Source organism: Hylobates moloch, unplaced genomic scaffold, assembly GCF_009828535.3.
Source record: "Hylobates moloch isolate HMO894 unplaced genomic scaffold, HMol_V3 SCAFFOLD_8, whole genome shotgun sequence".
NCBI classification, from domain to species: domain Eukaryota; kingdom Metazoa; phylum Chordata; class Mammalia; order Primates; family Hylobatidae; genus Hylobates; species Hylobates moloch.
Genome location: NW_026652283.1, coordinates 84,581,145 through 84,607,682, shown reverse-complemented (window position 1 = coordinate 84,607,682; position 26,538 = coordinate 84,581,145). Strand labels below are relative to the sequence as shown.

Below are 26,538 nucleotides of genomic sequence, written 5' to 3'. Positions count from 1 at the left end.
TTGGAATGTATTCCCCACTGATAAGGGAGGACTACTATAGTCTTCATCAGTGGTTCTCAAACGTGAGTGAATATCAGAACCACCTGGCTGGCATGTTAGAGTGATTACTGGGCTTTACACACAGTTTCTGATACAGCAGGCAAGGACCAAGATTTTAATTTTTAGGTTTCTAAGGGGTTCTGATGCTGATGGTACAGGGTGTACACATGAGACCTACTGACCTATAAAAAGAAAATTACAGACAACACTCTCATTCATTTTAACTATGTTTATTGTGCACTTAGCAGGCCAGATACTCTTCTGATATTGAGAATACAGTGGTGAATAACACAAAGTTCCTGCTTTCAAGATTCCCACATCCAGATACTAAGATATATTACAATTTACAGTAATTAAAAGTGTAGTTTGGTACAACAACACATATAGCAATGATACAAATTAGGGGAAAAAAACCTGGCTTTATAACAAGTGAGTATACATTAAAGACAGTATTGCAGAATGGCTTCAGGATTAATTTGAGTAATTTAGAGAGAGCCTATTTCAGGTCTTCCTAGCTCACCCACATACATCACCTTTGAGTGTTCTTTATAGGTACTTAAAACTTAAAAAAAGGCCCAGGCGCGGTGGCTCATGCCTGTAATCCCAGCACTATGGGAGGCTGAGGCAGGTGGATCATGAAGTCAGGAGACTGAGGCCATCCTGGCTAACAAAGTGAAACCCCGTCTCTACTAAAAATACAAAAAAATTAGCCGGGTGTGGTGGCGGCGCCTGTAGTCCCAGCTACTTGGGAGGCTGAGGCAGGAGAATGGCGTGAACCTGGGAGGTGGAGCTTGCAGTGAGCTGAGATCGCACCACTGCACTCCAGCCTGGGCCACAGAGCGAGACTGTCTCAACAAAACAAAACAAAACAAACTTAAAAAAGATAATGTGGCACCAAATTCGTAAGATACTTTGAAATTCATAATTTCAGATGGATGTGGCTGGTGAGGATCTTAACAAGCTCCCAGTTTGGGCTTTTACTAATGAGGAAAATTGTTAGGATTAAGCAGGGTCTTGAGGAATCACCTGGAAAGGCTCAGACTTTACAGTGCTTCCCTCCCTTCCCTACCCCAACACTTGGAGAAATCTCTCACTAGATGGCCTTTCAAATAAATGAGAAACACATGGTTCTAGGACAATTGATTATTTGAGAAAAAAGTACACTCAAATAAATTCCAGATAGAATAAAGGTTAACATGAATAAACAAAAACAGAATATGGGTAATTCTTTTTATTTTTATTTTTTTTTATTTTTTTTTAGAGATAGTCTACTCTGTTGCCCAGGCTGGAATGCAATGGTGCAATCATAGCTCACTGCAGCCTTGAACTCCTACGCCCAAGCCATCCTCCTGCTTAGCCTCATGAGCAGCTGGGACTTCAGGTGTGTGTCGCCACATCTGGCTATTTTTTATTTTTTGTAGAGATAGGGGTATTGCTTTGTCACCCAGGCTGGTCTCAGGCTCCTGGCTTCAAGCAATTCTCCCACCTTGGCTTCCCAAAGTGTTGGGATTACAAGCATGAGCCATTGTGTCTGGTCTGGGTGATTCTTTATCTGACATAGAGGTTGGGAAACAGAACAACAAAAAAAATTGATAAATTACATAACTTACAAATTAGTAAGAAAGATATGACCATACTAATGGAAAAAAGTTAATTCAAAAACTTTTGACCTTTAACTAACTTTTTGGATATATTAGGCTTTCTGAAGTTCAAGAGTGACATATTAGGCTTATTTGTAATGTTTGGATTATACAGGAAACACTGTCAAGTGTGAGGTGGTGTTTAGCTTCCTTTGGGTTATACTGATAGAGATTTGTTGTTAATATGTGTTCCAGGATTGTATGAGAGTTCTAAAATTCTGATATGTCTTAATATATGTTGTAATGATTATGTTAAATTGTTGTAAGCCACAGAAATAACCAAATTTGTCAACTGTGTCTTTATGGCTGTCTTAAGACTTTTGTCATCCATAATTGATGTTCTGCTTTGATCCTTCTAAAAAAAAAGTGACTTATAATCAGCTACAGTCCAAGGCTTACTTCTTTGGAGTCCATGAAAAGAACTCTTGAATGCAGGTTTCTGGTAACTTTGGTGAGTGTGCTACTGGATTAGACAGAAAACTTCCAAGGCACGAATTGAAAGGCTGATGTGTTCATAAAGATGAATATAAAGTAGAGCAGGAGTTGATTATATGGACTGAAATGAACTAATGGAAGACTGAAATAATTTGTATGGCTTTTGTTGTTTGAAATATTGCTAATTCTTTTTGTTTTTTCAGAGTCTGAATAATCTTTTTATTTTGAGCTATTTATAGCCTTGAAATACACTTTAAGTGTATTGAGTATTCTAATTTCTCCAGAATTTGTAAACTATTAATGAATATTCTTAATTCATGGCATTTGTCTGTATAAAGTTAATAACCACGTTTTCTTTTGTAATAGGGCACAACTGAAGAAACCGGTTACTTTTTCAGGACTTTGACTGAAATGGCCTTGTGAAATGTTCCAGCAAAGTCAATCTAGGAGAGTCTATATGGACAATGATTCTTGTTGCACTTTGTGTGGGTAATCAGTCCAAGTATACGGGACTGAAGTTTATTTTGAAGTTAGGTTGGTTCTGCTGTGATTTGTCTCGGGTGGAAGTGGTAGACTGGAGACAGAAATATTGTATGTCCCGAAATTAATATAGCTCCCAATAACCAATCCCTCATTATACCTTTAACTGCAACCACCAGACACAATGGCTAGGAATAACAGCAGGGGTAGGAATGGGAGTTAGCGGGATTGCAACTTCCCTATCCTATTACCAACGCTTGTCCAAGGATTTTATGGAAAGCTTAGATAACATTGCTCGAAGTATTGTCACCTTACAAAATCAGATAGGCTCCTTGGCAGTGGTTGCTTTGCAAAATCGAAGGGGACTAGATCTCCTAACTGCTGAAACAGGTGACTTATGTCTTTTTCCTAGAAGAAGAATGCTGTTTTGATGTCAACCAATCAGGATTAGTAAGGGACACCACCTGAAAACTAGCTGACTGGGCCTCTAACATCTGACAACAGCTGGGGCACCTAAAGGGCACTAAGTTGGGTTTCATGGCTCCCTCCCTTGGCCAGCCCATTATTAATGATTATATTTGCCTTGGTTTTTGGACCATATTTGTTAAATCTTTTAACCAAATCCATTTCCTTTTGCCTAGAGACCACCAAGTTAGATGATCATGTGACAAGATTTCTAGCCAGTTTCAGGTGAAGACACCACCGACCATCAAGAAGCTACCCTGTCTCCCCTAGACAAAGCAGGGTGAGAGTTATGTGATCTCCAATAGGTAGGGACTGTGTCCCAAGTTAGCATGAAGCAGTTACAGAAGAAAGACCCTCAGTCTCTCAGCCTCCCATAAAGATTTACGAGGATCATGTCTCTCAGGGGGAAAATGAGGCAGGAGAATAGGGTCTGGAGACAGGGAACCTAAGGCTGATTCACATTGACTTCCTAGAACTGAATCAAAAGGAAAACCCCACCTCTCCATACCTAAATAACAAAAGGATCAGAGGCTACTCCCTTTGCAATCCCCTTGCCTTTTCTGCATTGCAGATGAAAAATGAAAAGTGCCTCTGATTGGTCCCCTCCTGCAACCAATCAGACTGGTCATAGGCCAAGTCTTCATTTACACAGGAGTATAACTTTGTAACTTCACTTCAGCCTCTGATTGGTCACTTTCTGCACCAATCAGAGAGGTCACGGGCCACTACTTCATTTACATAGGGTGTACACCAAGTAACCAATGGCAAACTTCTAGAGGATATTCATTGCTTTGTGCATTTTGTTCAATTATTTGTCCAAAATGCCAAGAACCTGGACACCCTGCACCAATAACGGTTTGACCAGTTATTTATTGTATTACTTAGGACTGCATTTGGCTGCATATAAGAGAAACCTGACTGAGGCCTAATTAAGCACAGTGTTTATTCTGCTCACAACCAAGAAGTCAGAGGTCAGCAATCCAAGCTGGTGTAGCAGCTCCTCCAGGCTTGTCAGCAAGGAGCCAAGCTCTCAATCTTTTTACTAACATGACCCAAAGCACATGGCTGCCTTCCTTATGCCTAAAAATGGCTCTGGTACTCAGGTTTTATCTCTGCACTCCAAGTAGGATGAAAAGATAAGAGCAAAGGCTCATGCTTGCCAAGTCTGTCCTTTTGTATCAAAAAACCCAGCAGCTTTAACAAGCAGAATTCCACCTGTATTTCTTAACTTGCCAGAGCTGAGTCTCATGGCCACCCTTAGCAGGAGTTGGGGAGGTATTTTTAACAAGGCACATTATCATCTCCCCCACCCAAAGTGGAGCAATTGCTAATGAAAAAGATACAATGAGATGTTTATGAATTATCTGTAGCTATTAATGTCAGGTTTTTGAAATTTACTGACCTGGAAGAATACGCATAATACAATGTCAAGTGAGAAGCAGGACAAGGAACATTTGCAATACAACTGTATTTATAAAATTTTGTTTACACACAAAAAAATGTATATTGCTTAAAAATATAATTTACATATATATACAACCACACAACAGAAATAACAAAATGTCAATACTAGCTAATTTCTATAGAGTTGGCATTTTAAGTCAGAGAGGTATTGATGAATAGATGTAGTTTATTAAATTTTTTTCTCTATTTCCTAAATTTTCTATAAAGAACTTGTAGTATCTTTACAATAGGAAAAAATGTTATTTTAAAAAACACTCCATATACTTTCAAAGTAGACTAAATTCAAAATATTTACACTTACTCATTTTCATCTTCGTTGTCAAAAGAAAGGAGGCTACTATTTTTAATTTGTTTTTGTGAGTTCTTTTTGACCGAGTCCTGATTTATTTCATCTTCATTTGGCTTCTTCTTTTTTGAGCTTGCTGTTAAACCTGAATATTTTTCACTTGAGGGATGCTTGACTGGTTTTCGATATATGATTCTTCCATCAGCTGGAGCTGGTTCTTCATCTGAGCAAAAACAGAATTTTAAAGAACTTTCTTCTCCTCATTATTCTGCTTTTACCTTAGAAGCAAATAACAAGAAAATCTCATATTGTATTTAAGGATATCCCTGAATCTGATTCAGTCTGGTCTTCTCCATTGTTTCTAGCTATATTGCCCTCAAGATATGCAGTTACTTAATAAAAACTCACATGCTAAAGTATTCTATAATATTGTCAGTTCCCAATTACAATCAGGTTGTATTTTTAAGTATTTTGAAAAGTGATTGTTTGGAACTACAGCATTTTCCCCTAAAGCAATGTAGTAAATGTTCAGAAATAATGAAAAATATACTACATAGCATACCAAACTTTTGGCAGTAATGAAATACACCTTTTTCGACTGGTTTATAAGTCTAACCATCTATTTAAAAAAAAAAATAGGATGCTTTTACTTAAATTCACACTTAATCCTGGTAACAACCCAATAGGTACAATTATTTCCATTTTATTGATGAGGAAATTGAGGCTGAGAGGTGTAATAACTTGCACAAGGTTACACACCTGGTAAGTGTTAAAGCTAAGGCTTGAACCTGGAACTGCCACCTTGAAATACACCACACTACTAAATAAACAATTTCATACCCCGGGCTCCTTACATTGTTAGAAAAACCAGATTACTTTCAGACCTACCTGCTTTGGCAGCCTTTATTTCTGCTTTAATTTTCATGACTTCTTCAATTGACAGGTCTCCCTTTTTTAAAACCACCACTTGAGGCTGTTCATCTTCTTTGTCACTGTGATCCCTATCTTCATCTGGGGGCTGAGGCTGAATTCTCTAGGGAAAAACACAAATACAACGTGTAGATCACTGATCTTGAGACAAACAGAACCACTGCCTCTAAGAGAAACTGTAATTATTCATGAGAAGGGTATCTTTATTGAGTAAATAAGGGCAATGAATTTTAAGGTAACTCCAAAGAGACTTAGCTTGCCACACAAGGGAACAGGTTTAACTGCCATTCACCCTGGAGTGCCTGTTCGGTGGGATTCATTTCCATCTCAGCAAGACCCAGCTTGTAGTTACTAGCGTGAGGGACCCTCTGCTTTGGGTACTGCTGTCATTCCTAGCCTACTCAGGGCAGCACTGTGCCATGTCAGTTGTTTGCTCCTCATCAGCACTTTTTGCCCGTCTCTTCTCTGAGTTAGACAAGAAATAAACACCATCAAAGTATAGAAAGCAGCAAGTAAAACGTACTCTCTCTCTCACCTCTGCTCATCTTTTCCCCCTCCTAATAGCTTCAGTTTGGTGGATATCCTATCAGCTGTTTTCCACGTCTATACAACTGTAGGTACATAAAACTTTTTGTATACCAACAACACTGTACATATTAGTGTGACTTGCTTTTTTCCTATTTATGAAATTTCTCAAACATAAAGTGCAGAGAATAACAACAGAAACCATGTACTCCCTGTATATGTGTAACAGATGGTAATATTTTGTCAGTTGATTCAGATTTTTGAAATGTCAGACACCATAACAGCCCCACTCCCACAACTCAAAAAATATCTTTGTACAGTAGTTTAAGATATAGAATTACCTGATTTTTTAAAAATCACTGCCTTACATTTAATTACATATATGGTCACCTCATGATTTATTTGACCAGCATCTTGTAAATACAAATTTTGCTTGTTTCCAGACTTTTTTGTACTATGAAAAAACCTCATGCACCTTTTTTTGCTCACTTTTGGGAACTTATATGCAAGAACTTTTAATGTTAACAGTTCACTAGAGGTGGAAATGTTGGGTTGAAAGGTATGCATACCAAAATGTGTTTTCATATGTTATTCAAACACAATCACTCATTACTCCACTTCTCATAGAGACTTCCTGGTCTCCCAAACAAGGCCACAAAGCCCTGCAAGAATTAGCCTCAGCCCATAACCACAGCTTTATCCTGTACCACTCTCTCATGGCATCTAGACTCTGGCATGGCAAGGTTTGAGTACCTGGAGATTTATAAATATATTAGCTCCTTTGCTTCCCCTGTCTCTGAACAAATTCCTACTGCTTATTAAGCCCCACAGCCCCTGACCAACTCCTACTCAAGGTGCCTTCCAGATTTAGAGCCTCTAGAAGTGCTTACCTAAATCTCACCTTCTCTTGTTTCTTACACTGTGCATAGCTTATAGGTAGCATGTATTACACTGTGGTACCAATGTTTTTCTGCTGGTTTCCACTGGGCAAGTGCCTTCTAGAGAGGCACAGAGCCTGAAAAACAGCAGGGACTTCCAGAAATATTTGTTGATCTACTCATGAATGACAAACAGAATGGAAAATGATGAACTACATGAAGCCCTGGCAAGTTGATTGTGCCATTTTGACTATAACTCAAGTTCTCAAGTCTGCTCTATCACTGGACAAGTACATTCTCTTTAATGGTATCTATGTTAGTTCACTGATTATTCATCAGTTTCTGCCAATTTTTCTCTGAAAGTCTCCAATAAATGACCACAAATAGGTAATAAGTATTTTTAGCCAAAAATATGGGAAAGTGAAATAAAATCATTCCTTTTGTTTGTTAAATTGAGAATAATTAATTCTGACTCTCTTCTTTTTTTTCTTTTTTAAATGTGACTGCCTGGAAAACAAGAGAAATAGTCTAAGGACAGTGGCAGCAGCCACTGATGACTGTTCAGAGACATTTCTGAATTAACTCTCAAGAAAGTGAATAGGGCCAGGTGCAGTGGCTCACACCTGTAATCCCAGCACTCTGGGAGGCCTAGGCAGGCAGATCACTTAAGGTCAGCAGTTCAAGACTAGCCTGGCAAACATGGTGAAACCCCCTGTCTCTACCAAAAATACAAAAATTACCTCGGCGTGGTGGTGGACACCTGTAATCCCACCTACTTGGGAGGCTGAGGCAGGAGAATTGCTTGAACCCAAAAGGCAGAGGTTGCAGTGAGCTGAGATCGAGTCACTGTATTTCAGCCTAAGCAACAGAGCAAGACTCCGCCTCAAAAAAAAATAAAAGTGAATAGGATGATTTAGCTTAATTACGGAATGATTTCCCATGAAACTCATTTCTTTTTGTTAATAGATGACTAAAATCCTGACTACAGTAGTCCCCTCCTTATCCTCAATTTCATGTTCCACAGTTTCAGTTACCTGTGGTCAACTGTAGTATGAAAGAAGGGTGAGTACAGTACAATAAAATATTTAGAGACAGCAAGCAAACAAGCAAATTCACACAACTTTTACTAGAGTATATTGTTATGATTGTTCTATTATTAGTTACTAATCTGCTGATATTCCTAATTTATAAACTTCATCATAGGTATACATGTATGGGAAAAAACATAGTATATATAGAATTCAGTATTATCCATGGTTTCAGGAATCCACTGGGGGTCTTGGAACATAATGGGGGAATACTGTATATTGCCAAACTGATTAAAAAATGAAGTGGTTCTCACACTGAAACATGGCGTAATTCTCTAAGGGAAATTCCCTTGAGTACATAAATAAGCGAAAATCACTGATATTACTTGGAAAGGATTCCCGAAGTTCTCTTAAGATAGCATTCCAAGCTATAACCTTCAAGCTGTCAACTGTGCACACAGGGTCATCACCAGGACCTCAAGCAAAGTAAAGCTGGGCCTCATCTTCTCCTCATTACTGAATCTATGTCCCTTTTCTCAAACCCTATCCTCTTTGTCATCATCCCTATTTTTAGTCATGGGGATCAATCATTCCGTGTGTTACCTCTAAGAAAAAAATGGCTCCCTGTTGCTTACTAAATAGTCCACATGACCTCACCTCCACTAGCCCCTCTAACACTTCTACATACAGTCCATGACTCTTAAATCTCTACACCTTTACCCATGCCACTCTCTTCATCTCTACCTGCTGACCTAACCATGCTCAAGAGTCTATCTAAATATCCCTCCTCCACGAAGTCTGACCTGATAACAAGCACAGTCATCAACAAATACAACTGTTACCCACTACTTAGTGCCAGGCACTGTGCTAGGTGCTGGGAAAATACGGAATGATTAAGATACTAACTTAAAAGAGTTCAATCTAGTGGTGAAGATAAACAGGAAAGATAAACAGGAAAGATAAACAGGAAAGTAGGTGGAATATAAAATGAGTGTTATAGATAAGATATGGATAAAGTAAAGAGAAAAACAGAGAAAGAGTAACTGTTTGGAGAGCTTTGAAGGGTTTCAGAGAAATGGTAAGCTGTGAAAATAGGGCAGGAATTGTTAAAGAACATGGCATTTTGGAGATCCATCTCTTCGTCCTTTCAGAGCCTGGGACAGTGCATGGGGTTAGCACATACTCATTCTACTGGCATACCTTGAAGATACCGCAGATTTGGTTCCAGACCACCACAACAACGCAAGTATCAAAATAAATTGTCACACAAATTTTCTAGTTTCCCAGTTCACATAAAAGCTATGTTCACCCTATACACTAGTATCAAGTATGCAATATCATTATGACTAAAAAAATCTAGATCCCATTAAGAACATACACGATTCATGGGAGGAGGCAAAATATCAACATTAACAGGAGTTTGGAAGATGTACCTACCTTAATTTAAAAATACTTTATTGCTAAAAATGTTAAAAATCACCTGAGCCTTCAGTGAGTCCTAATCTTTTTACCAGTGAAGGGTCTGCCCTTGATGCTGATGGATGTTGACTGATGAGGGTGGTGGTTGCTGAAAGGCGGGGTGGCTGTGGCAATTTAAAAAAATAAGACAATGATGAAGTTTGCTGCATTGAGTCTTCCTTTCACAAAAGATTTCTCTTTTGTGATGCTGCAATGCTGTTTCATAGCATTTTACCCACAGCTGAACTCCTTTCAAAATTGGAATCAGTCCTCTTAAACCTGCTGCTGCTTTACCAAGTAAGTTTATTCTAAATCCTTTATTGACATTTCAACAATGTTCACAGCATCTTCATCAGAAGTAGATTCCATCTCACTAAACCACTTTTTTGCTCATCAATAAGAAGCAACTCATCTGTTCAATTTTTATGAGACTGCAACAACTTAGTCACATTTTCAGGCTCTACTTCTAATTCTAGTTCTCTTGCTTGTTCTACCACACCTGCAATTACTTCCTCCACTGAAGGCCTGAACCTCTCAAAGTCATCCATGAAGGTTGGAATCAACCTCTTCCAAACTCCTGTTAATGTTGATATTTTGCCCTCTTCCCATGAATCATGGATGTTCTTAACGTGTCTAGAATGGTGAAGCCTTTCCATAAAGTTTTCAATTTACAATATCCAGATGCATCAGAGGAATCACTATCCATGGCAGCTGTAGCCTTACAAATGGTTTTGACTTTTTTTTTTTTTTTTTTTTGAGACAGGGTCTGGCTCTGTTACCCAGGCTCAAGTGCAGTGGTGCGATCGTGGCTGACTGCAGCCTCAACCTACCTGGGGTCAGGGGATCCTCCCACCTCAGCCTCCCAAGTAGCTGGGAGAACAGGTGCATGCCACCACACTGGGCTAAATTTTGTATTTTTTTGTAGAGATGGGGTCTCACCATGTGTTGGCCAGGCTGGTCTTGAACTCCTAGGCTCAAGCAATCCACCTGCCTTGACTTCCCAAAGTGCTGGGATTACAAGTGTGAGCCACAGCACCTGGCTGTTATTTCTTAAATAATAAGACTGAAAATAGAAATTACTCCTTAATCCATGGGCTGCAGAATGGATGTTGTGTTAGCAGGCATGAAAACCCCACATTAATCTCCTTGTAGATCTCCATCAGAGTTCTTGGGTGAGCAGGTGTATTGTCAATGAGCAATAATATATTGAAAGAATCTTTTTTTTTCTGAGCAGTAGGTCTCAACAGTGGGCTTAAAATAATTCAGTAAACCATATTATAAAGAGATGTGCTGTCATCAGGGTTTTGTTTTTCCATTTCTAGAGCACAGGCAGAGTATATTTAGCATAATTCTTAAGGACCCTAGGATTTTTGGAATGGTAAATATTAGCTTCAACTTAAAAGTCACCAGCTGCATTAGCTCCTAATGAGAGAGTTAGCCTGTCCTTTGAAATTTCGAAGCCAGGCACTGACTTCTCTCTAGCCATGAAAGTCCTAAATGGCCCAGGCATAGTGGTTTTTGAGAGGCTTTAAGAGACTAAAGTGGGAGGATTGCTTGAGTCCAGGAGTTTGAGATCAGCCTTGGCAACACAGTAGAATCCTGTCTCTACAAAAAAATACAAAAATTAGCCAGGTGCGGTGGTGCATGCCTGTAATCCCAGCTACTTGAGAGGCTGAGGCAGGAGGATCACTTGAGCCCAGGAGGTCAAGGCTGCAGTGAGCTGTGATTGCACCACTGCACTCTAGCCTGGGCGACAGAGTGAGACCCTGTCTCAAAAAAAAAGTCCTAGATGGCATCTTCTTCCAATAGAAGGCTGTTTCATCTACATTGAAAACCTGTTCAGTGTAGCCACCTTCATCAACTATCTTAGCTAGATCTGAATAATTTGCTTCTTCATCTCATATTTTTATGTTATGGAGATGGCTTCTTTCCTTAAACCTCATGAACCAACCTCTGTTAGCTTCACACTTTTCTTCTGCAGCTTTCTCACATGTCACAGACTTCACGGGATTTAAGAGTTAGGACCTTGCTCTAGATTAGGCTTTGGTTAAAGGGAATGTTGTGGCTGGTTTGCTCTTCTATCTAGACCACTAAAACTTTCTCTGTATCAGCAATGTAGCTGTTTTGCTTTCTTGTCATTCATGTGTTCAATACTGATCCCTCCAGCTCTAAACAACAATAGTCAGGTGTGGCTCTTTCCTGAAGCTCCTCTTCTTCTAATTAGACCCAGGATATTTAGGGCTTCTGCCTACTTTTGTTGATCGAGTGGCCTGTGTCCTTTTTTGAGACGGAGTCTCGCTCTGTCGCCCAGGGTGGAGTGCAGTGGTGCGATCTCGGCTCACTGCAAGCTCCTCCTTCCGGGTTCACGCCATTCTCCTGCCTCAGCCTCCCGAGTAGCTGGGACTACAGGCGCCCGCCACCACGCCCGGCTAATTTTTTGTATTTTTAGTAGAGACGGGTTTTCACCGTGTTAGCCAGGATGGTCTCGATCTCCTGACCTCGTGATCTGCCACCTCAGCCTCCCAAAGCGCTGGGATTACAGGAGTGAGCCACCAGGCCCGGCTTTTTTTTTTTCGAGACGGAGTCTCGCTCTGTTGCCCAGGCTGGAGTGCAGCTGCGCCATCTCAACTCACTGCAACGTCCACCTCCCGGGTTCGAGCGATTCTGTCTCAGCCTCCGGAGTAGCTGGGACTACAGGCGTGTGCCACCATGCCCGGCTAATTTTTGTTTTTAGCAGAGACGGGGTTTCACCATATTGGCTATTGGCTCTGCTGGTCTCGAACTCCTGACCTCAGGTGATCCGCCTACCTAGGCCTCCCAAAGTGCTGGGATTACAGGCGTGAGCCACTGTGCCCACCTTCTCTATATTATTTTTATTTATTTATTTTTAATTAACAAAGCATAGAAACAGATTGAGGACATTCCTCCGAAGACGTTCCAGACTCGAGTCCTAGGACATGGTTGGGGCGGGGGTCATTTGATCGAGTGGCCTGTGTCCTTATCTGGAATACGGGACGACGCTGTAACTCTAACTCACCCTGCGAACTCACAGCTTTTGAGGTAAACAAGTGAGAAAGAAGAGACAAGAAAGTGATCTTTCTTTACCATCTACCAAGGACCAGGGGGTTTACACGTCAGGTCATTTTCAGGAACACAGCAGCGCTCTGAAAACTACAGAGCTTCCGGGGCGTAGGGGGCTGTAGTCGCTTGAAAAGAACCAGCCTGGGGGTCCGAGTTCCACCGGAATTGGGTTCGAGCACGGGTGAAAAGAGGGACCCGACAGCACCCACCCTCCAAGTAGAGGCAAAAGATGAAAGTGGCGGGCTGGCCGCGCTTCCGAAGTAACACAACTGGCGACGGCTCACCTTAGTCTCTACGGTGGGCCCCTCCCTGTAGCCGACCCGTTCCTTGAAGCTGGCCAGAAACGCCGGCTCGGCTGGCCGCACGTAAGATACCTGATTCCGCTTGCTCATGGTAGCTCCGGGTCAAGACAGGTTCCGCGACCGATTCGCGACGATACAGAGGCGCTTAGCTGTGACGTCACTGGGCCCACGCCCCCGATACGTAGGCCGGGCAACATGGCGCCCTTCATGCGGGCGTCGACGTCGGATCCAAGCGCCAAATTCAAATTCGCGGCCATCTTGAGCGGGCGGAATTCAGTCGCGCGCGGCGCAGTCGGGAGGTGGAGGCACCGGCTGCATTGTTCTCGGGATCGAGGGGTGAGGGCGCTATGGCACCCGGCTGCAAAAGTAAGTCTGGGCCCCCGATTTCGTTACCCTATTTTTGCCCCCAAATACAGCTGTGAAAGGATGGCAGCCTCGGACCGCCCGCAAGATTCTTGCTGGGCATGAACTGCAGGAGCTGAGTGACCGGCGGGGGCGTTTGGGAATCCCGCTCTGTCGCTCAAAGACAATACGCTAGCCGAAAAGCTCATCCCTTCCTTCCGTGTCCTGTGCGCATGCCAGGAGTCTGGCGCAGTTCTAGGCGCTCGGGATGAGCAGTGGCCCTGCCGTTCTTCCCTTTCTTTCCCTTGGTTCTGCGTTTCTTCGCAGGCGTCTTCCCACATCCCGACCAGGGATACCTCTCTAGACATCCTTGTCTCAGGATCGGCTTTTGCTCCCACCAGCTTCTGCGTATTTCTACATTTCTGACCTTCCTATAGGGAAGGGTTTATTTATATTCCAAACATTTCTTTCTCCTCTTTCCTTAAATAAATGAAATGTTAAAACACAGATGTCAGCAATGTCTTTATGTTCTCACAGTCTCTATTTTCACTTAAAGGAGACCCGTCCGATTTCTTTCTCTTTTTCACGGAGGAGAGCACTGTCATTTTTGCTTATGATAAACCCTACAGTTTTCACTAACCTAGTCATTTGCTGTGCCTGTGTACGTGCGCCACTTCTCACATTGCCACATCTCTTAAGCAGTCTTGTTTTTGTAAACCTGATTATGAGCTGATTTAATGGGATCTTTGTGAGTGGTCTGAATGGTAATGAGGAGAGGCCTGGATTAGATGATTAAGAATTTGTGAACTTCTGTCATTTGAGCTTTCCAACGGCGTTAATGTTTCTAGCTTTCTGTCAGTTGTAGTTGTTTTTGATGGGTTTGTTGTTTCATTAACCTTTTAGGTCGATCACACCTTTATCGGAACACTTCTTTATGCTACCTTTTTGCATCTAAAATATTCCTTTTCGTTTCATCGTTTTCAGTATTCAAGGACTATAAGCTCACAAAATGGTACCTTATTGGAGAGAAATGTTGATCCTGCTTTCTGAACAATCATACTGTTTGTTCTTTGTTTCCACTTTATGGATCAGTCACTAAATCTGGACTCAAGCAAAAAAACTTGATGCCTGTTAAATAAGTAAAACATCTGCTTATTTAATGAGATATATGTATGTGACTAATTGCTCTTGTCTGAAAACCAAATTTGAGAACCTTTCTAAAGTGGTGGGAGCACTCTCCTTTATGATGGTGGTGATGCTGTGGGGAACTTTTCCACTCCTTTAAGTTTGTTGGTAAAATTAAGGTTGATGACTTACCAGGTAAAGTGCTTCTTGCATTCCCAGCAGCCCAGAGGCCTGGATCATGAAGTGGGAACACATGGGAGAAGAGAGCCCATGCAGTGGTCTTTGCAACTTTTACTTTGTGCCCCGAAGGCTATCTCTCTTTTTTTTTGAGACAGAGTCTTGCTCTGTCGCCGGGCTGGAGTGCAGTGGTGCGATATTGGCTCACTGCAACCTCCGCCTCCCGGGTTCAAGAGATTCTCCTGCCTGAGTTTCCCGAGTAGCTGGGATTACAGGCACGCGCCACCACGCCCAGCTAATTTTTTAATTTTTAGTAGAGCCGGGGTTTCACCGTGTTGGCCAGGATGGTCTTGATCTCCTGACCTCGTGATTTGCCCACCTTGGCCTCCCAAAGTGTTGGGATTACAGGCATGAGCCACCACACCCGGCCCCATGAAGGCTATCTCTAGTGACATCATTGACACCATGAGTTGCTGACTGTGAAATCAGAGAAATGAAAAAGTGAAATATATGATTCCCTCCCCCTCTTTTTTTTTTTTTAAAGACAGTGTTGCTCTGTCACCCAGGCTGGAGTGCAGTGGCGCAGTCTTGGCTTACTGCAATTTCCACCTCCTGGGTTCAAGCAGTACTCGTGCCTCAGCCTCCCAAGTAGCCGGGACTACAGGCGTGCACCACCATGCCCTGCTAATTTTTTGTATTTTAGTAGAGACAGGGTTTCACCATGTTGCCCAGGCTGCTCTTGAACTCCTGAACTCAAGCAATCCACCTGCCTTGGCCTCCCAAAGTGCTAGGATTACAGGCGTGAGCCACAGAACCTGGCCTAAGATTCCCTTTCTGAACCCAATCATGTTTGGGCAAATGACTGATGAGTATTTATCTAGACTGCAGAGTAAAGTGTCCAATGGTCTGTTTTAAAGCGGGAAGACTCTTTAAAAGACTTACTGTTTTGTTGAGGCATAGCTTCATGCAGTTAAGGGCACAAATCTTAATATTATTCAACAAATTTTTACATATAAATACACTCATGTAACCACCATCCAGATCAAGAAATAGAACTGTTCCTGTACTCCAGAAAGTTCCCTGTGACCCTTCCTAGTCAATAACTACCCGATCCCCAACGATTACTCTGATTATTATTATCACTGATTAGTTTTGCTTCTATTCTTGAACTTAATATAAATGGTACAGTATGTATTCTATTTTTATTCTGGTTTCTTCAACTGAACATTATGTCTGTGATCATTGTCCGTCATTGTATGTAGCAGCAGTTCTTTTTCATTGCTGTGTAGTGTTCCATTATGTGAGTATACCATGATTTGTTTATTCTCCTGTTGATTGACATTTGGGTTTTTATTATAGTTAGGGCTGTTATGAATAAAGCTACTGAGAGTAGACTTAAGCATATTTTTAGATGGACACATAGAGGACCTCAAAGTTGAAAGAGTTTTACAGTGAATGCCTATAGACTTCATTTTTTTCTTTCCTTTTTTGAGACAGTCTTGCTCTGTCACCCAGGCTGAAGTGCAGTGGTGCGATCTTGGCTCACTGCAACCTCCATCTCTGTTCAAGTGATTCTCCTGCCTCAGCCTCCTGAGTAGCTGGGACTACAAGCAACCGCCACCAAGCCTGGCTATTTTTTATATTTTTAGTAGAGGCAGGGTTTCACTGTGTTGGCCAGGCTGGTCTCAAACTCCTGACGTCAAATGATCCACCCACCTCGGTCTCCCAAAGTGTTGGGATTACAGGTGTGAGCCACTGCACCCAGCCTAGACTTCCTTTAAATGTCAAAATTTTATGACAGCTTTCACGATAAACTTTTATACTCTCTTTAACCTTTGATCAAGAGGTAGCATATTGAGGTGGTTAAGAGTAGGAGATCTGGATTTAGCATGCCTTCGTTCAAATCCTAGCACTTCTCAATGATGGTTCCTTAGATCTCAATTAGAAATAATGCCAGAACTATCTACATTTGTGTAGTTTTAAATTTCACTTTATGTCGCTATTTGCTTATTAACTTTGCTTCTTTTTTTATCAAGTAAACATTTTACTTTGGGTTCCTTTTAGATTTACCAGAAAGTTGCTCATAAGTGCAGATCAGTATCTATCTAATCAGTTTCCATCTGATCAGTTACAGAGATCTCTGCAGAGATGAAGAGCTGGCAGCCTACCTTCTGGGGCTTCTTATTGTTGTTTGCTTGTGTATTTGCTTAGCAACTGGCTGGATCAATTTAGTGAAGTCTATTTCCCTCCTATGCTGTTAAGCCTTTGATATTGCTCCTCAGGAAAGCACAGCTTTGGATATGCTCACCTTTATCTTGGGATGACAGTGGTTTTGGTAGGAATCTCTTTCTGTCTATGACTGCACACAGCTGTTAAACTCTAGTAATTGTTAGCTGATTGCTCTATTGTTTTTTAACAATGCCCTGGGGCATAAGTTGTCCTACAAACTACTTCAATTCTTGCTCCATTGAAGGAGTAGTTTCTGAGGTTGTCTTTCATATTTCTTGTGACTCCAGTGTAGCTACTCCTAGATGTCTTATATCCCCATTGTCTTCTGCAAGCGAACAGGCCTGCAATTTAGCTTGTATCTTCAATGTCTTCCTAATTACTTTCACTAAAACCTACAATGTTCCTGAGAGTGCCCTTAGGTTTGAACTTCTCTCCACCCCCCCTCCCCCAGACAGAGTCTCGCTCTGTCACCTAGGCTGTACCACAGTGGCGTGGTCTCAGCTCACTGCAACCTCCACCTCCTGAGTCCAAGCGATTCTTCTGCCTCAGCCTCCCAAGTAGCTGAGGTTACAGGCATGTGCCACCATGTGCAGCTAATTTTTGTTTTGTATTTTTAGTAGAGAGACGGGGTTTCACCATGTTGGTCAGGCCGGTCTCAAACTCCTGACCTCAAAGGATCTGCCTGCCTCGGCCTCCCAAAGTGCTGGGATTACAGGCATGAGCCACCACACCTAACCAGATTTGAACTTCTCTATGCTGTGTTGCAAATGAATTCAGCTCCTTTGGGAAGAGATTAGAAGTTATCTATTTATGGGCTGATTCTTCCTCTAGGCAAAATCTCTGAGCCTGAGCACTTGAGTTTGCGGATGGGGATAATGGCAGTCTTGTCTCTGAGTGATACCGTTTGTAGTTGCTGAGCATTTTGTGGGGAAGGTGGGGAGTGTAGCAGCCTGGGGTCTTGTAGACTTTCCTTTCCTTGTGTGGAACCACGGTAACGAGTTGGGGCAAGGGTGATCAGGGCCCCAGTGTTCTTAGCATGCAGTTGCAAGATGAGGGCTGCGTGGGAAAAGGGAGAGCCCTCACCTCTCAACCACACTTGTCTGGGACTTTATCTCAGCATCAGGTAGCTAGCTGGAGACTCAATGATGCACTGACATCCTGCTACTCTGGAAGAAACCCTTGCAATTAGGAGCTGGAGGGATCCCTGTGTTCTTCACTGCTGCAATCTACAGTGGAGTATTTGCCCTGCTGAGATGGGAGGGAGAGAGCAATCTTGGTTCAAATAACATAGGATCACCTTTCTTGATGAATTTTCATGAATGTTCTTGAACAGATGTTTCTTGGTTTGCTGTTTGTCTTTGGGAACATTTCCAGAGGCTTTAATTTTCTTTTTTTTTTTTTGAGATGGAGTCTCACTCTGTCTCCCAGGCTGGAGTGCAGTGGCGTGATCTTGGCTCACTGCAAGCTCTGCCTCCTGGATTCACGCCATTCTCCTGCCTCAGCCTCCCAAGTAGCTGGGACTACAGGCGCCTGCCACCACGCCCAGCTAATTTTTTTGTATTTTTAGTAGAGACGGGGTTTCACCGTGTTAGCCAGGATGGTCTCAATCTCCTGACATTGTGATCCGCCCGCTTCAGCCTCCCAAAGTGCTGGGATTACAGGTGTGAGCCACCGCGCCCGGCCAACTTTCTTTTTTTAAATTTCACCAGTTTCACTGGGGAGTGGGTCAGTGGAATTCCTCATAATGTCATGCAAGAAGTCAATCTCTGAACTCTTTTTTAACAGAATTATTCTGCCCGCTAGGTTGAGAAAAGATGAGAGTCGGGGAGAAAGAGAAGCAGAAAGACTGTTGTAATAACACAATAAAGAGATGTTGCTGGCTTGGTTCTACACTGTGGCAGTGGATTTGAGAAGAAGTTGTTGGATTGTGGATATATTTTGAAATTAGAGCCAAAGCTTTGCTGAGATTGGATATGAAGAGTGAGAAAGAACAGGTTCAGGGATGACTATATGGTTTTTGGCCTAAGCAACTGCAAAGATGGAGTTAACGGAGATGTAGAAACACATTTGTGGTAGAGGTGGGGTGATCAGGAGCTCAATTTTGGACACAATTAAATTTGATTCATTGCCCACTGCATATCCAGTTAGAGATATCAAATAGGTAATAAGTTGTAAGAGTGTGGAGCTCGGCCGGGCACGGTGGCTCACGCCTGTAATCCCAGCACTTTGGGAGGCCGAGGCAGGTGGATCACAGGGTCAGGAGATCGAGACCATCCTGGCTAACACGGTGAAACCCCGTCTCCCCTAAAAATACAAAAAATTCTCTGGGCACGGTGGCAGGTGCCTGTAGTTCCAGCTACTCCAGAGACTGAGGCAGGAGAATGGTGTGAGCCCAGGAGGTGGAGCTTGCAGTGAGCAGAGATTGCACCACTGCACTCCAGCCTGGGCGACAGAGCAAGACTCTGTCTCAAAAAAAAAAAAAAAAAAAAAAAAAAAGAGTGTGGAGCTCAGGAGCGCAGTCCAGGAAGAAGGTTTAAATTTGTGAATCATCAATTTGTGTCTAGTATTTGAAAACAGGCCAGGCATGGTGGCTCACTACTGTAATCCCAGCACTTTGGGAGGCCAAGGCGGGCAGATCACAAGGTCAGGAGATCAAGACCATCCTGGCCAACATGGGGAAACACCATCTCTACTAAAATACAAAAAATTAGCCAGGTGTGGTGGTGCACGCCTGTAGTCCCAGCTACTTGGGAGGCTGAGGCAGGGGAATTGCTTGAATCTGGGAGGCGGAGGTTGCAGGGAGCCAAGATCGCAACACTGCACTCCAGCCTGGTGACAAAGCAAGACTCCGTCTCAAAAAAAAAAAAAAAAGAAAAGAAAAGAAAAGAAAAAAACCACTGATGCAAGATTTTTTGCTCCTTAGCTCAGCTAAAATCCAGGTTCGTGTTGCACGACCAGGAAAAATCAGGCACGCGGACACATCGAAAGATGAGGAAAGTGGAATTTATTAAAAGGAAGCTCTCAGTGAGAAAAAGTGTGTCCTGCCAACAAGCTCCCACCTCACAGATTGAATACGAGGTCACCATACACCAGCTGAAGAGGCCAGGCTTCTCCCCCTGCAGAAGGTGCAAATTCCCAGTGGCTCCACTCCATTCTCCCAGTGCGCATGTGGGCCTTTAGTCTGAGCCACTCCACATTGATTTATTTTCCTTACTGCACAGGTGTTAAGGGACAGAATTTTTCAATGACCTGGCAGGCGTTTGGCTGTCTTCTGTCTCTATCATTCCCCACTCTAAAGAAGTACATCTAACAGCCCTTAGAATAAAGATAAGGACAAAGACCAATCTTAACTGCTTCCTGCTGACAGGGGGTGCTGTGTTGGGAAAATGGCACTGAGATCTCCCTAAAAGGCCAATCTAAAGGTTCCTGGCAAAAGGGACCATTATCTGAGGCTCCAGTTGCACGACTGGAGTTTGATGGCCTGAAGGCGAGAAGAGACAAACTGAGTTATTAGAAAAAACGTATCAAAACAAAACAAGGATGGCGTAAGGACAGCTCAAAAATCCTGAGGCCTTTTACTGGTTTGCACAGGGGGAGGGAGGCCAAAAGCCTGATTGTTAAAAGTTAAAAAACACTTTTACCCTTTTGCCATCTTGTCAGTCTTCGAGGTTCCCTTTGCCCGAGCCCAATCCTAAGCCAATCTCAAGTTTAAGGTTTGGGAAATTAACTTTCCGCAGTTTAGAGGATGGATCCAAGGGGAGTGTGCTGTAGTAAGGAGACACAATTACCTATCTGTGAAGAGAGGACACAAGGGGAAAAGGAAAAAAGAAGGTGTTTTTTTCAAAGGAGCCCCAGGGGTTCAGGATGCATTCAAAAAGGCTACAGACTGAAGATGAGTGGCAATCCATCAAAAAAGAGGGGAGCAGGTGTCCCTGGTTCCTTTCTCTTCCTAGTGAATACCCAGGGTAGGTGAGGGAGGGAGAAAGTGAGGTGCCCCTTTTTATTTCTTCTGTCCTTATATCCCCAAGACCTGGTGACCATCACAGGGTGCCACCCATGGATGTCAAAGCGGCTTTCTCCCATGTTAACAGGGGGGCCTAGGAGGTGGAAATATCCACTCTTACCCACGTATGCCCTATCTCCCCTGCTGTCAGTAGCCTTCAAGTTCTCCAGACCTCATTTATGTCATGGATACTAGCATGATGTTTATCCATGAAACAGGAGACTTGGCTTAATTGGCAGGAATTAGTCATGCTCACCTGTGCTGTGCTTTTTAACTTCTGTTACCGTCTGCCTCTGGATCCCTCAGATCCAGTTTTTTTTTCTTAGGGCTTTGACCTGGAGTTGGGAATTGAGTTTGGGACCAAAAATGTGTCTCAGGGGTTGTATGGACTCCTTATCATAAGCCGAATGCTAAGGTGAAGCTGTGAAAGGAGTCCTCCTCTAAGGGAAAGAAAAGGACGCCCTGCGACACACCCAGATAACTGGTGGCTGTAGTTACGTTTGCTAAGATTTGGGTGCATGGAGCTTGGCTTTGGTTAGCTCCCTTGGTCTTACTTTCCCAAAAAAGAAACCTCTGGATGACGGGCACTCTATTTATTCCCACCACCTAGCAGGATTTGCAGGATAATTGCTTAGAATTAGAATATTGATTCAGATTTTTACATTACCTATCCCCCTTTGTTCCTTCTGGGCTGTAGTCGGAGATCTCTGTTTGGATCACAGGAATAAGCAGGGTTAGTTTTTAAACAAACTAGGCAGAAAACTTGAAAACAACTAGTGGGTCTAGAATTTAATGATGATAAGTTTTTAAACATAATTTATCTCTCTCCAGTCCTCAGTTTTCTTAAAAACAAACCATGATAGGACTGAGTTGTTTGCAAAATAGACTTTAGTCTTATACTTGGCTTGATTATTTGCATGAAGTGCAGCAAGAATAATTATTTTTACAGAGGACTTTTAGATTGGCTTTGATGGAACTCTATTCCACAAGGAATCTCAGATAGGACTTTCTAAAGCCGAGCCCAGCTGTGGGTTTGTACCCTCAAATACCTGTGAGTTGGGTAAACTCCTCTCTTCTTGAGGTCCCAAGAGCATAGGGTTCCGGGGCCTGTTAAAAAGTGACACTTTTTACTCACCACAGATTAGGAACCCTGTACAGGGACTGTGTAGGCAAGGTATGAGGCCAGTTTTCCCAAGGAGCTTTTATCAGTTCTGCAAGTCAAGCTTGACTCCTTAAAAGGAAGCATACCCTTCCAGTCAAAGGCCTTGGTAAAACAACTAGTGTCTTCAGTTGTGTCCTGTTGCAAAGAAAATGGAATCTTATTGCACTGATGCAAACAACTATATTGTCATAAATTAAGTATACTCACAACTAGTTTCCAAATTCTGGAGAAGCCAGGCAGAGAGAGAGAGAGAAACATGCTCCAAATTTTGTTCACAGGAGTATACCTTACTCAATTATTAAAGGCTGTAAATAGTTCAAAATAAGTTTCCTTCACTCTGAAAAACAAAACGAGGATTGGCAATGGTCCAAGCAAAAGTCAAAACGATTACTTCAGTTTTGTATTCATTAAGTCCATCCAGTTAACTCTTGTTTTGCTTGATATTCATGAACATTTCAGCTCTTCATGAGTCCTGTTTTTCTTTATTCTAATGTCACAATCTCCAAAGTTATCAGAAACCTGCATTTGAGAGCACCTGTGAAAGTTCTATGGCTGATTATAAACCGTCTTTTGAAGAGGATGAAAACAAGACAACAATTATCTGTGAATAACAAAATGTCCAGGGTAGTTACAGTCAGAAACAGAATTGACAAATAAATTTGGTTATCTCTGTGGTTTATAATAACTTAACATAACAACCTTAATTGTGATTGATAGCATATACTCATGATGGGGCCCTAAGATAATTTCTGATGGTCTGGGACTCCTTGGAAAAAACAGAAAAGGCACCACAGATTCCATTTTGATGGCCAAACACTAGAATTTTAGGAATCCTATACAATTTTGGAACATATATTAATATTATTCCCTAAAATATAACCTGAAGAAGATTAAACATAATTTTGGCAATCCCGTGTACCTAAACATGTCAGGTAATCCTGTTTACCTCTCTTTTGGATGTGCCAGGGGCCCTCTGTAGCATCCAAAAGCCAAGTGTCAGGAAAGACAATTTTGGAACTGAAGTTTGATTTTGGGAAGCCTGTTGAATATGTTAGAGGTTTAAAACATTTGATTTTATGAAATAGAATTCCGGATTACCATGTTATTTATTTTGCCAAAATGATGACTCAGAAAATTTAAAAAGCGAAAACCTTTTATAACCCTTTACAGATTTAGCTAAAGAGCAGATTGGTGCCTTAAGAGAGCCTTGTGCTTTTATTTCAATGCTCAATTTATGGAAAAGCCATATAATACCCTTTTGAATTTAATCAGTATGTTCACACAAGGAATTCTTTTTTGCAAGATCAATTTTTACAATCCTTCCACTACTTGTTTAAACATTTAGCTTTATCGTATCTAATTCAAAACAGTCCTTTAACCCTAGGCAAAAATGTACATTTTGATGACATCTGCATTTTACCAATAATTTTTAAGGCTGTTTTTATTTCTCAAAGATTAAAGTCATGTGAACTAAAAGTTACCACATCTCTTCTTTCTTTTAAAAAATATTTGATCTAAGTGCTTATTTTCCTTTAGGCCAATTAATTAGAACTCTTGTTTATAGAGATCACACACACAACACATACATAACTACACAGGCAGAATAAGATCCAGTAGCTGTAAAGATTTTCTGTTCACCAATTTTGTAACTGGACAATTAGCCTCTGAGTGGGGCCCTTTAAGAGCAGGGCTAGGAAAGCATGTAGTTTCTAGGGCCTAGTAAACAGGTATAGCTAGAAGACAAAAACAGATTTTGAGAGGGATCCATCCACCTCTAATTCCTGGGGCTCCATTAGGAAAACAAAGGTCTCTCCCAAAATGGAATCTATGGAGCCTTTTCTGTTTTTCCCAGGGAGTCTCAGGCCATCAGAAATTATCTTAGGGCCCCTCATGCATGCATTAAGAGTGGCAAGACAAAATGGAGAAAAAGAATTCAGTTGACTGAGAAAAAAACCTTTTCCCAGCAAAGTAAGATCTAAGAAGAGAAGAACATAAAGGTCTTTTAAATATACTTATAACTTGGATATCCACTTTCAATTAAGCTGAGTGCTTTTAAAGAAAATCCTTTTAAGTCCCTTATTACCTGACATTAGCCATGCAAAGTGGCCAGTATTTCTGACTTCCAAACTTTACCAAAGGTAACCTCCCAGGTGCTCAGAGAAAGGAAAATTCAAGGTGGTTCATGGAGGGGAAGAGAATCAACAAATGGCTAAGGTCACACAGATATCAAACCAGAAAGGACTCATTCCTTAAGCCAGGATTGAATCCAGGCCACCACTGTAAAATGGCAGAGACTAAAACAAAGCACTGGGCACGTGGTTACAGGCCATGCTTCCAAGGACATAAAACAAGATCGAGGCCTGCAGCAAAGTTTGCCATTGACCGGTTTGCCGGGCTGGTTTTAACAGTGGACCTATGGAGTCCTAGGCCGATATCCCATCCTAAGGTACCCCTCTTTCTGACAGAGCCATACAGAAAGACATGGAAAGCACACCAGCTTGGTTACAGCTTAAGACCAACCTCACAAATTCTTTTTCATAATTGAAACCTTACAGAGAATATAAACAGTGATAGTTGGGGTCTTGGCCTAGTAAAACATCTTAAAAAAAAAAACAAAAGCCTCTCACGTAAAAGTTAATCCCTGGTGGAAAAAAGAAAAAAAAGCTTAAATGCAGGGCTTGAAAGATGCCTGAAGGAAGAACCTCTTATTCTTATGCAAATGAGTTTCTGCAACAGGGAGAGAAATCTTTAATTGCTGTTTCTTCCCTGGGGCTTGGACCTGGCTGGGCCCCTTGGCTAGGGGAGGGGAAGACTCTGGGCATGTGGTGGGGAACCCTAGCCAGCCAGCCAAGTGGGGCCCTTGGGCCATGCACCTCAGCCCCACCTGGGAGGGGAGGGATGCAAGGAACTGCCGCTCGCCCCACTTGCCTGTCCATCCTACGCATAAGCCTGCAGCCACTGGGTTGGGGGTAGAACACCCCCAATATTATAAAAGAAAAGATAGGTGCTATTACAGTCTCAAAAAAAGAAGGAAGATGCCACAGAAAAGCTGGGTTGGAATGAGGCCGACATTCCCTACCCCTGAGAGCAATGGGGGGTAGAAGGGGGCACAGTTTCCTCTACCCTCAGAAGAAGTCCGAGGACAAGAAGGCTCAGAAACGAGAGGGAAAAATATTTTTTGGTTCACATTTTACTCACCTTTACTCATGTTCTTATACGGGCCACCAAAATGTTGCAGGATTTTTTGCTCCTTAGCTCAGCTAAAATCCAGGTTCTTGTCGCATGACCAGGAAAAATTAGGCACATGGATACATTGAAAGGTGAGAAGAGCAGAATTTATTAAAAGAAAGCTCTCAATGAAAAAAGGAGGTCCTGCCAACAGGCTCCCACCTCACAGATTGAATACCAGGCCACAACACACCAGCTGAAGAGGCCAGGCTTCTCTCCCTGCATAAGGCACAAATTGCCAGTGGTTCCACCCCATTCTCCCAGTGTGCATGTGGGCCCTTAGTCTGAGCCACTCCACATTGATTTATTTCCCTTACTGTGCATGTGTTGAGGGATGGAATTTTTCACCGTGGGCATGTTTAGGCAAGCCCCCTGTGCACAATGACCTGGGCAGCATTTGGCTGTCTCCTGTCTCTGTCACCATGAGACTAGGTGTTATAACCAGTAATAGGTTGGGATAGAATGAGAATAGGATCAAGGCCTGGGCTGTGGAGCACAGCATTGTTAAAGTCAGGGATCTGAGGAGGTTGAATGTAGTAGGCAACCCAGGAGCATGTTAAGAGAAGAATAGGATTTCCATATTACAATTTAAATGACCTTTAATAACTTTTTATTTTTTTTCTAGCTGAGTTACGCAGCGTGACAAATGGTCAGTCTAACCAACCAAGGTAAGAAGAAAAATATTCTTGATGAGCTCCCAAAGGACTAGGGATGGAATATTTTTAAAATAACCATTTAGCATAGTAAAGAGTACTTATTTCAAAATTTAACTTAGTCCTCAACCAGCTGGAAATGTGGGAAAATTATATATTACCTCTGCTCTCTCACTTTGCAGGCAAAATGATAGAATCAATAGCATAATTCTCCTTGGGAATGACTTATTTATTATTGCTAGTAAGAGGGAAATGAGAGACAAGCACTACTTGGAACTCCATGAAATGAACTCACACTCCCTTTGAGTTCAAGTAAAGGGTTGTGAAGGTGCCTATTGTCAAGTAAATCAGTAAAAGGTATAGGTCATGTGAGACTCTTTAAAAAGAGATAAATTTGGCCAGGTGCAGGGGCTCACGCCAGTAATGCCAGCACTTTGGGAGGCCAAGGTGGGCAGATAACCTGAGGTCAGGAGTTCAAGACCAGCCTGGCCAATATGATGAAACCCTGTCTCTACTAAAAGTACAAAAATTAGCTGGGTGTGATGGCAGGTCCCTGTAATCCCAGCTACTTGGGAGGCTGAGGCAGGTGAATCAATTGAACCTGGGAG

General features: G+C 42.2%; 2 protein-coding genes across 6 annotated transcripts in view; one reads left to right on the top strand and one right to left on the bottom strand.

Moving 5' to 3' along the window:
• Positions 1-253: 253 nt before the first annotated feature.
• KIAA1143 (KIAA1143 ortholog) lies at positions 254-13,143 on the bottom strand. 3 transcript variants are annotated; one of them, XM_032161850.2, is made up of 4 exons: positions 12,994-13,143; positions 5,698-5,842; positions 4,825-5,032; positions 254-1,591 (listed from the first exon to the last, which is right to left on the bottom strand). In XM_032161850.2, the coding sequence occupies exons 1-4, from the start codon at positions 13,099-13,101 to the stop codon at positions 1,588-1,590; spliced, it is 465 nt and encodes a 154-aa protein (XP_032017741.1). In that variant the 5' UTR covers positions 13,102-13,143; the 3' UTR covers positions 254-1,587. The 3 variants fall into 3 exon arrangements, with proteins under 3 accessions (XP_032017741.1, XP_032017743.1, XP_032017740.1); XM_032161852.2 differs by having other exon boundaries at positions 254-5,087; XM_032161849.2 differs by having other exon boundaries at positions 254-5,032.
• Positions 13,144-13,286: 143 nt separating this feature from the next.
• Positions 13,287-26,538, top strand: part of KIF15 (kinesin family member 15) — an 88,228-nt gene continuing 74,976 nt past the window's right edge. For 2 of the 3 annotated variants that reach the window (XR_009214596.1, XM_032161847.2), the window contains exons 1-2: positions 13,289-13,377; positions 25,903-25,945. Coding sequence is in view for 2 of the 3 variants with exons in the window: in XM_032161847.2 (XP_032017738.1) it covers positions 13,359-13,377; positions 25,903-25,945 (62 nt within the window). In the remaining variant the exon portion in view is untranslated. Of the gene's footprint in view, positions 13,378-25,902; positions 25,946-26,538 lie in introns of all 3 variants that reach the window. The other variant, XM_032161848.2, reaches the window with a different exon arrangement.

What these genes read in the sequence shown, in the direction of transcription:
- KIAA1143 (XM_032161849.2), bottom strand. Translation starts at nt 13,101, where the DNA reads ATGAGCAAGCGGAATCAGGTATCTTACGTGCGGCCAGCCGAGCCGGCG. An exon ending in GGCCCACCGTAGAGACTAAG is followed by an intron (nt 5,843 to 12,993) that starts GTGAGCCGTCGC and finishes GTTTTTCCCTAG; the next exon opens with AGAATTCAGCCTCAGCCCCC. An exon ending in AATAAAGGCTGCCAAAGCAG is followed by an intron (nt 5,033 to 5,697) that starts GTAGGTCTGAAA and finishes GTTTTTGCTCAG; the next exon opens with ATGAAGAACCAGCTCCAGCT.